The 12,005-nt window shown below is 39.0% G+C and overlaps 1 protein-coding gene across 1 annotated transcript in view; it reads right to left on the bottom strand.

Moving 5' to 3' along the window:
- The window catches only part of LOC124776889 (glutamate receptor ionotropic, kainate 2-like), a 200,712-nt gene that overhangs the window by 117,541 nt on the left and 71,166 nt on the right, over nucleotides 1-12,005 (bottom strand). Inside the window, exons 6-7 of the mRNA XM_047252076.1 lie at nucleotides 8,370-8,511; nucleotides 483-644 (exon numbers count right to left, since the gene is read on the bottom strand). Coding sequence (XP_047108032.1) covers nucleotides 483-644; nucleotides 8,370-8,511 — 304 coding nt within the window. The remainder of the gene's footprint in view (nucleotides 1-482; nucleotides 645-8,369; nucleotides 8,512-12,005) is intronic.

The following is a 12,005-nucleotide window of genomic DNA, read 5'->3' as shown; positions in this document are numbered from 1 at the left end:
CTATTACGAAATCATCTGGGAAGTACTGTATCCTGCCTCACATTCTAATCACGCTCAGCGACGGACACTAATACTCAAAAAACCATATCTGATCGACAAGGTACACCGATCCAGTAACAAACATCTGTCATAGAGCAGGGACGAGTTATGTTACCACTGCTTTAAAACTGCAGGTACCGAAACACAGATTGTTACCGCTATACTGATTACCACATACATGTACTGCGTAACACTCAAAATTTAGTTTTTGCAATGCGGTTCAGCAGTATCATGCCATCGTTCCTAACTAAATTTACTTGTGGAAGCAAGAATACGACACTGAGATTAACTGCAATGAATGTGGCTTCAAGGCAGAAATTTGTTAGATTATTATCGGCAACTTCCATATATCACTTAATTTAAAATGCTGTTCGTTCTATTAATGAAATAGAATAAACAGACAACGATGCTTAACTGAGGAGTTCAGCAAGGATCAAACATACCCGCATCGTATGCGGAGTGATTGTGACAGGAGTTTTATTCCAACGGTATTCGAAGTCTTGCATCGTCTTCAGAACGGCTTCGCTGTCAGGCTGGATGAGTCGTAGTGTTGTGATGTTGGTACCACTGAGACGAAACTGAGTCAAATCCAAAGTGTGCGCATCCTGTCAACATAAAATCATAACATCTTGCGTGTTTATAAGGAAAATATATGAGGATTATTTGTCTGTTTCAAAGAGACATTAACGTTTCAAAACATCGAACTATGGATATATAGCCCTGACAGAAATTTAAAGTGATCTTACAGAAAATAATATTGTAGTTAACAGAATCTGGTTTTCTTGAATTTTATAATTTTGTTATCTTAATTTTTAGTGGAAAATAGTAAAGAAGGAACTAATGAACAATTAACTTTGTATCAAGCAAATCTGTGAAGTATGTAAAGTTCGTATTACCAACTACTTTCAGTTTCAACTATAAAAATTTCGAGAGAACTACAAATTAGCACCGGATACACATACTAACTGTAAGGTTTGTCTTCGACTTATATCTTCTAGAATATGAAATGAAATGTGAATAAGGACGTGTGCCTTTGAATTCTTGTACCGTAGAAGGGCAAAAATCTTTCGTTTATTGTTGCACTAAGTTAAAAAAAACTGACCGGAGTTTCTACATAGTAGTACCAAGGGTAAATGAAATACGTAGTCCAAAACACATGGTTGGCTATGTTATCAGAAATAACAGAAATCATCATGTTAGTAGAATTTGTAGAGAATAACGAAAACTGAATGCACGTGGATAAAACGGTAACTTCGCATATGGTCTCATAGCTCGAATCAAGTGATAAAAAGGAGTTTATAGCAACTGTTTAGTTCCTTGTAGTTTTCACAGACACAAAGAACTTTCTGGTGCTATTAATTTCACTCCATTTCACTAAGAAGTTGGCAACTAGTGGTAACAATTCATGCTTTTAAGTGTCTCTGATTACTGATTCTCTGATTATTATTAGCAGTATTGAATAACAAAGATATTTCTGATACTGCAAAAATGCTTTCCAGAGAGCACTAAATTATGAGGGAATTATGTTGGTTGGAGTCTGTTGGTAAAACGGCGATAGAATCCTACAAAATGGTTTTGTTCGTAATGATAATTTTGTGGTTAAAAGCAGTAACTAACTCTCATTGGTCACTGAAAGGAATGAACAAATACATGACAAATTCTTCCTATACACAACACACTTCTATTAGTTTAATATTCTTGGAACACCATTTAGATGACCAAGCTACGAAGATGAACGGAAAGAATGTGTATATTCTGTACAATGACAATAATTTTCAGAACTTTAGAAACCAAAGGAAGGTTAAAGTATTTGGTAAATGAATCAAACAAAGTCAAACGAGATACAGTAGAGGTATCGGAAATGCGATGAAAAGAAGAAAATCAAACACAGTTTCACACGAGGATATTTGTTTCATTAAAAAGGATAGTCAGCTGTGGTCTTAGTCGTAAACCAGACGATAAAAATTATATTAAAGGCATCTCTATCAGAAAAATAATATTCTGAAATGTGTAAGTCAGATGTTCGGCTGGTACGTTTCATCTTTCTCTTTTATTGCTCCGAATTACATAAATCTGTATGAGGCTGTCAAGGGTAATGATGTCCACCTGGATAGTTATGTGTGTAAAATGTCCACTTCTGGTACAAGTACAGTGAGTCCAGAAAGTATTCGTCTAGTTGTAATTTAAAAAAAAAAAAAAAAAAAAAACTAAGTATATGTCACGTGAAAGGAAGGGAACATAAAATGTGAACATCCAGTCATATGCAACGAACCTTGGTAAGTCATTTTTATTGACGGACAAGGAGATAAATACAGCCACAGCGATAACAAATTCGACAAAATGGAGAATTTATTTAAGGGCTACTTCAAAAAGTATTCGTCTACTCGTTTTTTTAACTTACAATCTGAAAATATGATATCAGTTACAAAAATTAATATTTACTGGGGTTTCCCTTTGCAGCTATCACTGCTTGTAGTCTTCTGGGCATCGACTTGACCAAGTTTGCCGTCAGAGAGGCTGGAATTTTGTCCCATTCGTCTTGAAGTGCTTCTTTTAAGAAATGTGTCTTTTCCTCATGCTGTCTTCCCGTACTTTCCAAAGGATTAATGTCTGGGCTCTGAGGAGGGGTGTTAAGTTAGTTTGGGGTATTGTACAGGAGCCACAGCCTTGTATATAGAGCCAAATGCTTTGGGTCGTTATCTTGTTGAAAAATGTAATTTCCTTGCAGACCCAATTTTTTGACGCTAGGATTCAGGTGATCCTTTAAAATGTTGATGTACATATGGTGATCCATTGTACCTTCTAAGTCATACAGCCCCTCACCACCAGGGAGCCACCACTATGTTTAACCGCTGGCACGAGATTGCGTGGAAACATCTCCGCATTGTTCTTACGCCACACCATTCGCCTGCCACCCGACCCGAATACGTTACATTTACTCTCATAAGAAAATATTACTCTATTCCAGAAGTCTTCCTTTTTGAATCTGTGTTCCATCGCAAAATGAAGACGTTTCTTTCGATTCTATTCACTGACCCAAAATTTCTTGTGCGTTACCCATACATTTTGAAGGAATTCCTGATTGTGTTGGGATATACCTTCTTTCCCCTAGACTCTAACTTCCCAGCCAACTTAGAAGCGCTGATTTTAGGTTTTTCTTCATTCCCCTCATGATAAGTCTCACGTCTGCGTCAGTCGAAGTGTGAGGTCGTCCGGTACGTGGTTGGTTTCTTAATGATTTTGTTGCGCAAAATCGATCTATTATCACTGAACCGTCGATCTAGGTCTACCGACTACTTTAACAATCTCGTAAGAAGATTTGTACTCATTATGTAAGCACAGAATAAGTTTCCTTTCGATCAGCGTCGTCTCACTACCTTTACGGCCCATCGCGCTAACTGCACTGCATCGGCGCCGTTCAGAATCACTCTATTGTGACTCTATTGTGTGCCGTGGATCAGCGTTGCAGTTTAATCACTGCGAATAGAATTTCGGCATATTCAGATGATGGACGAATACTTTATGAACTAGCTCTTGTATTATATTTTCTATTTTGTTAGCCTTGCTGTCGATTTGGATGTATGTCTTTCCTTGCTTTTCAACAAAAATGACTTGCCGAGGTACTTATTACATGACTGGCTCTTTAGAGTTTGTATACATTTCTTTTCATGTTACACAGACTTCGTTTCCTTAAGATGTGCAGCTAGACGAGTACTTTTTGGACTCACTGTAGGTGCACTGGCACTGGATGGAATACGCCCGGCAGATTAACGACGAGGGTCGGTGTGGCAGCCAGCATGGATGTGGTTTTTAAGCGGTTTTCCACTTACCACTACGTGAATAGCGGGTTGGTACCCAAGCTCCACCTCAGTTACACAATTCGCAAAACATTTAGATAACCTTCGCTCACTTTCACATGTATAAGACAACACCCAAACAATCGGGGTACACACGTCCCAGTGAGTAATGGGAAGGCGACAGGAAGGGCATCTGGCCACCACTTCAACTAACTATCCGAAATCCAAAAATTACCTTGCTGACCCTGCTAAAAGAACATCTCGGGGATGCGTTTTTCGCTGAAAACCCTTCCAAAAAACTTTGACGGAGACGTGCTGGGCAAAATATAGCTACACACCACTTTCACACCGGGAAGGTGTGTGGCAATTACTGTTAAAGATGTTTTTCATTTTTGCGGGTGCCATCTGCTTGTAAGATCTCATGGACACAAACCTTTTCTCTCCCTCAACGCAGAAAAGAACCTAACTGAGTGACTTAAAAATATCTGATAAATGAGATGTTGTCCGTTTTTTAACATTTAGTTGGTAATCACTGGCTGAGCTTTCCCATTGTTCAGGGAAGATTTGTGTGGAGTTTTTGCGAGAAAAATTTGGAGCAGAGAGTCAAATCAACATTTTTTTTAAATACTTGGATTTCAACGATGAACTGATTAACTTAACAGAGCAAGTCTTACAGCAGGCCAGAAAATCAGTACTGCAATAACGTATAATCAACACGATGAAAATAAAATGAAACAATTAACAACAAAGTCACAGAAAGATAGCTGGACGGAAAGCAAAATAAATGAATATAACGATGAACAAAGTTTTATGAATTTATTTGTAAAAGTATAGACAGTAGAAAATAAAATGTCCTGTGGTGCCTCTCCTGCTCCAAGTCGGCCCGTTTGACGTCCTACCCTCCTTAAAGAAGAGAGCATCTGGTTACTATATCGGAAAAGGCTTGAAGAGTAGCCTACATAAATTTAAATTTAAAAGTGTATAACATAACCAGGAAAGGAATAATATAAAGGAAGTAATAACTGAAGTAGCAACAGAAACACTTGGTACAAGAAAGAAAAGCAAACTTCTTTTAACGGGTCTGTGATTCTGATGAAATATGTAGTCTAATTGGAGATTAGCAACAAGTCTGATTAAAAATATGTTACAGGAAACAAAACAGTAAAAAAGAAGGAACCCATATTGTTACAGTGACCATTGAAGATGCTTAGAATAAAACGAAATGCATTTGATCGTATTGAGACTTTCATTACAATTGCAAAAGATGGTAACTAACCTATACAACTTGCATATCTCCAACTGCAGAAAAAAGAGACGAAAAACAAAGAAGACAACATGAAAATTCTTAAATTTCCAGATGAAAAAGATAAGAGATTGAATCACAAAAGAAAATTAGCAGTAGTGGAAAGGACACTCAGGTAAGTTAAAACCATAATTGGAAAATATATATTACAGGTAATGAACACGAAGTAATAAGAAGACAAGTCAAAGCACACAAAAATCATGAAACATTCAAATAGAGAAGGTATGAATAATCTAGAAATAAACACTATTTCTGAAAGTAATTGGTTACAAAACCCTCTGCTGAGACGCACAAGATACATAAATTATTTTTGGTGAAGCACACAGGAATATAGACTTAATGACGTTGAAAGAACTGCAAGACGCACTAATGTACAGCAAGAACAGGAAGACTCCAAGATGTAACAAGATTCACATAGCACTGATAAAATATGCACCAAATATTGCAAAAATAAGAGTACTCGATTTTAGGAATATGTGCTGGTAAAGTGGCTATACACCTGACGAATGGAATATAGCTCAAATATGACCAATTTATAAGAAAAGAAGCAGATATAAATTTCAGAACTAATTATATGTAATAATTATGTGCTAGAAATTTAACAACTGTATCCTATCGCTGAAACGATATTAGATGCTCACCATAGCTTCTGCAAAGGAAAACCTACCTCAGGCTGTCTCTTCACTATGACACAGCCAATAGAAGAATACCATGAACTGAGTTCACTAGCTACTCTTGCCTTTTACTGACTACGAAAAGGTACTTGATAAAATGAACCGAAATAAACTGTGAGAAATTTTAAGAAACTGGGGGATCCTATTTCATCTTAAAAGAGACATCCAGTGTTTATACACTGATAAGCCAAATCATTATGACCACTGCCCATTTTGAAGGACGCAGAATGGACCAAAATGCCAAGTTAGGGATGTAGATGATGATGATGATGAAACAATTACACTGGGACAGGTAGCATCATGAGAGCTGGACAAGGCTGCATCCAAGCATGCCAGGAACAGCTACACTCGAGGATGGTTCTTCATGTCGCAGTTATCCGTGTAGGCTAAGTTGAAAACAGTGACATGTAGTATTCTGAGAAATGTGATTATGGCGGAGAAAACTAAGAGCAGAAGTAAATGGTTATTATCAATAACAAACCTAGTGTAAGAAAATTAAATTCATCTGTCTGATTCAGTCCACATTCCTCTGTAGGACAAGAGAGACCTGTGAGATGGTAAACAACTAAAGTATAACAGAAAAGACGTGCGTGAATACAAAAATCTGCAATGATTACACAACAACATTAAGAAGTTACTTAGGCAGTATACACAGAAACATGTGTATAAAAAAGTTAAATGAAATCAGTACAATATAAAGGCTGGGGCTATTTGAGTGGAATATTTCGACAACTCAAGATGTACTGAGATAAGACACCGAGTCCTCTAGCCACTTGGCCAGCTGTGAAGAATTGCATATTGACACATCTGTCATATGTCTAAAAATATGTTTTACTAATATAAACCAAAGCTACATGTGTTTTCGTTATTAGTTCTTCAGTAAAAATTTTACTTATGCATAAAAAATTACAAAACGACTATTACTGAATTTCCCTGTTATGCAGTGCTGCTCTTTAGATTTTAAGAAAACCATTCGATTAAGAAATGCAATACTTTTGCATCTTACAGTTTGAAGTCGCAGTCTGTTAATGAACTGGCTCTCTTTTCATTGTTGCTCATATGTATTATGATATATTGTTGTCACTGACTATTTTACATTTGATGCATTTTGGATTATACATTGCTGCAGACGAAATATAACTAACAAGGATACCTACATCTTTTTCTAGTCTTGAGTAAATAAATGATATATGTATATATATATTGACAGCTGGCACTACAGGCTATGGCACACCACATCTGAGGCAATGGCCATGAAATAAATATTCTTGTCATATGATGTATCCATTACATTGGAGAGGCATAGTGTATCAAGAGGTAAAACCCTGTTTTATAATTTTGTAACAAAGTGATTTCAGAATTTCTGAGACACTGAACCATGTGCCGATAGTTGATCATAGTAACATTTTGTAGCAGAATACTAGAACACAATAACCTTCCTGTAACTTGTAGACAGCTCAGCTACTCTACAAATAAACAACTAGTTCTTCTGTAACTCAAGGAAGAATAGGATTAATAGTCCTATTGAACTTCCTAATATATGTAAGAAATAGGAACTGCTATGCTTTCAAACACTTTGCAAGGTCTTGCTATAATTTCAGCTAACCATTTTTAAATACTTTTATAAGGTTACCATCAAGCAAATGGTAATAAAATACCAATGCCACCATCCATTTCCGATATCTAGAAGGCAAGTGGGCTAAACTCGTTATCTAGGAATGAGAGGGGGGGGGGGGGGGAGAGGGTTGGTGACCTTGACTTTGAGAAGGTGAGGGGAGCTCTGGCATCGCTGCATGGGGGATGGGGTGACCTATATAGGAGGGGGAAACTCTAGCAACAATGCAGCATGCACTGGTTTTTGCCTTTGCCTATTACTGCTGTTCGTCTATGGGGTATCCAGACCCAAGCACTGACCTGGCGTAACAAAGAATATGATTTATCTGACCAGGGAACACATTTCCTTTGGTCAATGACCCAATCATGATGACCCCTGTCCACAGCAATCGTAACTGACGCTGCCGTTAGGGCGACATGGGAACACACACGGTTCAACTACTGTGGAAACCTATGTTCACGAATGTGCACTGAACAACGTACACAAGAACACATGTATCTGCACTAGCACTGTACTCTGTCATCAGATCTATCTCAGGCAGCTACCTATCTTGCTTTACAGAACGAGCAAGTGCACCACCTCCACGTTCTGTGATGGGTGAGGACATCCAACTACTTTTCGCCTACTTGTGGCCTCAGCGTCCTTCACCCAATTACATGGATACTCATGACAGTAGCACGAGAAAATTGACAAGCTTCACCATTTGTGAGATGATCGTTGCGAGATGCCGGCCCATAGCCATCTGCCCTTTGTCGAAGTTGCTTGTATCAGTAGAATATTTCACTGTTCGTTGATGCTCCGTTTATATACTTTCCTTCCACGTCATATGCCCGCAGTGGCACCAGATGGCATTCAGTTTCTCGGTGTGCAGTGGTCGTAATGTTTTGGTCAATCAGTGTAGTTCATAGTTTGGTGAAGAGCTCACGGGGTTTGAAACGCACCAGGGAGGTGAGTAAGTATGACTGGTAGACCTCCGTCAGCTTCACCTCGGCAGCCTGTCGCAGCACTGGCAGGATCATGTCTGTGTCACAGTCCAGCACCAATCGCGACTCTGACGACTGCTTGATGGCCTTCAGCATTGGTCTGCAACAAACCCAAATCCAAATTAAGTGAATGTTAAATAAATGTATGTGTTGCTAAGCACTACAGCTGTCTAATATGACCCAAGAAAACCGAACAGACACATTGGCAAAATCGAAGTGCTGTTACTATCATCCTGACGCATGGAGCCATATAGTACAGGTGACTATTATAGTTGTTTTTAAAGAGTAAGGCTGTTCTGTGGCAGACGGTGACTCTCCATGCAGCAACTTTGTAGTCTACTAAACCTGACAAGCAGCAAAGCAGTCGTTGAATGTGATGTCACTATCCAGTGAACGAATAATGCGAGAGTATTATGCCTCAACACACTCAGATAATATTAATTAATTTATTTATAGCTGTTATAGATTAAACATGCACTATTTTGCCCAAGTCAGGTTGTATAATACAAATTATAATTCTGGACATAATTAAAACAATGTGTTCATACAGCTACTATGCAATGCTGAATACATTGTTAGAGCTAGAATACGTATTTTGAGAGAGACCATGTACACCATTAAAACTAAATGAATCTTTACTAATTGCAACGTTAAATACATTTCTAAATTTACTTAGCAGTTAATTCCTGTCATTCGTGCAGGTACTTGTTCTCCAGAACTCAGAGTCCACACTCCGTTACTGAAATATAACAAAGTATGACTACCTAGCATGACTAGACACTTTATTACGACAATGTGACTACTACTGATGTACCCTATCCAATGTTACATTACCCAATCCACTGGAAGTCTTTCAAGCACAAAACCGGTGTGTTTCTATGGGTTGAGACTACCACTGTGTCATCAGGAAAAGTTTCCTGATATCATTTTGGTAGCACTGCAAACGCAAAGTGACTCTGCGCCAGAAGCCAACACCGCTTCATCACCACTCTCACCAAGAGTCATTTCTCTTTCAATGTCCAAGGAGGAAACGGCAACGGACACCCGTCCCCGCCTCCTTAGTGAAACTAAAAAAAAAATTATTTTGGTAGTTATTTTGCCTCTGTCTTCGGTACGGTAAACTTGTGGGATAGTGAGAACAGCCACGTCTTGAGCTGGCCTCTAGTCCGTGTGATATTACTCCTCCTGTAGCAGCCGTTAAAACTGGCTGGTCTTTCATTCACAATGAACTAATATGACTGCTGTCGACTTCACTTTCCTGCTGGAGACTTCTGGAATTTTGATATTCACCTAATTTGTCGTTGGATATGTTATTCACAAGAATATCGAGTGCTACCATTTGTCCCCATTACGGATTATGGCTTATACCTATTTATCATTGAGTATGTCGTTCACTAGAGTATCAAGCACTGCCACTGGACTTGGCTTACGCATACGAGATCTTCTGTCTACAACCTGTTTAAAGCCGGTATATTTGTCACATCCAACAAAGTATGTTCAGGCGCGCCTATCAGTTCTACTGTTGTACGTCTGTGACGTAATATTGGTAATATGATACGGACCATGAGTCATAACAAGCTCCTACATAACGTACTTTGAGGTCCATGCATTGAATGTCTAATCAGACCAGGAGTGCGTCGACAAGTGTTGTACTAAAACCACCCGTCATATTCCTGTCTGGGTACGACGCTGACTGCGACATATTCACATCGCCATTGTGGTTCACATACAATTGTTGCGAAGTCGACTGATGTTATCAAACTAACACATACTTTATAATATAAACACTTATTTTGGTAACAGGTGTTTGTACTGAGGCACCACACGAAGTTTGGAATTGTGTCTAAGGCACGTAAGCCTCCTCGGCCACCTCTTGCGACAGACTTCTCTTTCCGCAGGATTCAAATCAAAGAATTACTCATAGAATATTAAAATCAGTGGCAGACTGTATGCAAAATCATTCAATCAGGAGAGGCCAGTGATTTAGAACGTGGACAAGTCATTAGATTCACTTGAGTAATACATCCATTAGTGATATTTCACCTTTTCTGAAGCTGCCAAAGTCGATTGTTGGCGATGTAATTACGAAGTGGAAACGCGAAGGAACAACCAAAGCTAAACCAGGACCAGACGGACTTCATATAGTGATGGGCAGGGACCGTCGAACATGGTGGATGGTGGCTGTAAAAAATCTCATGAAATCATCGTAAGGAACCACTCGTCAGTTATAATGTGCCACCAGCAGTTGAGAGTTAAAAGGAATGGGGTAAGTGGTTGATCAGCTCCACATAAGCCACATACTTCCGTAGCCAATCTCAAACGACGCTTTAGGTGGTGTATAGAGGGATACCACTGCTCAGTGGATGACTGGAAGCTGCTGATCTGGAATGATAAATTACTGTGCACCCTGTGTCAATCCGATGGAAGAGATGGCTTTGGCAAATCTCTGCAGAACGTTACTTGCCATCATGTGTAGTGCCAAGAGTGAAGTGGGGAATTATGGGGGTGTTTTCTTGGTTAGGCTGTGATCCCCTTACTGCATTTAAGAAAACGCTAAGCGTGGAAGGTTATTGACAAATTTCATAGCATTGTATACTGTGTACAGTAGGGGAACTGTTTGGAGACGATGACTGTTTTTCTCAGCATAGTAATGCACCCTGTCACAAATCAGTATCTGAGATGGAGTAGTTTGTGGACAAAAACATTAATGAAAGGTAGAGGCTTTACCACAGTTTCCATCTGCACCTAATGAAACAATTTTGGGATGAGTTAGAAAGTCGACTTCACTCCGGACCGCGCCATCCAACTATCTCCTCTGATTTCGGCTCTTGAGGAAGAATGGGCTGCTATTCCTCCACAGACATTCAGACGCCTAATTGATAGTGTCCCCAGCAGAGTTCAAGCCACCATAAAGGCGAAATGTGGACTTATTCCATAATATACCGGTACATCTCCGCTAACAGGTGTCCTGGTACATTTATTTAGATATGCTACTGGTAATGAGTCGTTACCTTCTTAGGCCCTTTGTATTATGCCCCAAAAGTGTATGTGTATTGTACGGTGACAATGTTCGTGTGTTCAATGTGGAGTAGTCTTCTTTTATATTGTTGTAGATGGTTATGAATATGGAAGCCCACTGCTCCGAAGTAACAGCAAGGATGACGCTAACCTAAATGTCCCCAACTGACAGACGGATCACCAGCAGCGTAGCAGGATTTCACTTAACGACACACTCCAGCGAATGAAAAAAGCCAGACAACATTTTCTGAGCACATAATAAAGAATGGTAATCGGCCATCAAACATGGAACACGACACTATAATTATTACAAACTACAACTACAGCAGAAACCTGCCAACCTTGCAGGAAAGTTACCATACACAAATGCGCATTTAGAAGGGAAGTACTGAGTGGCCAAATGAAATAATTAGCAATAATTTGATTGTATTAGTCATCAACATAGTTGAAACACTGACAAATGAAGATGCAGATTAGAACTCTGTTAAACGATAAATAGTCTATTCCTGTCATCTTCCAGCGCCCTCCTACCCAAATAGAAAAGCACCCACATAAATTATGATAAAAAGTAATACT

The sequence above is a fragment of the Schistocerca piceifrons genome, chromosome 2, assembly GCF_021461385.2.
Source record: "Schistocerca piceifrons isolate TAMUIC-IGC-003096 chromosome 2, iqSchPice1.1, whole genome shotgun sequence".
Taxonomy (NCBI): domain Eukaryota; kingdom Metazoa; phylum Arthropoda; class Insecta; order Orthoptera; family Acrididae; genus Schistocerca; species Schistocerca piceifrons.
Note: the sequence above shows the minus strand (reverse complement) of the source record. Positions and strands in the feature narration are given on the sequence as shown.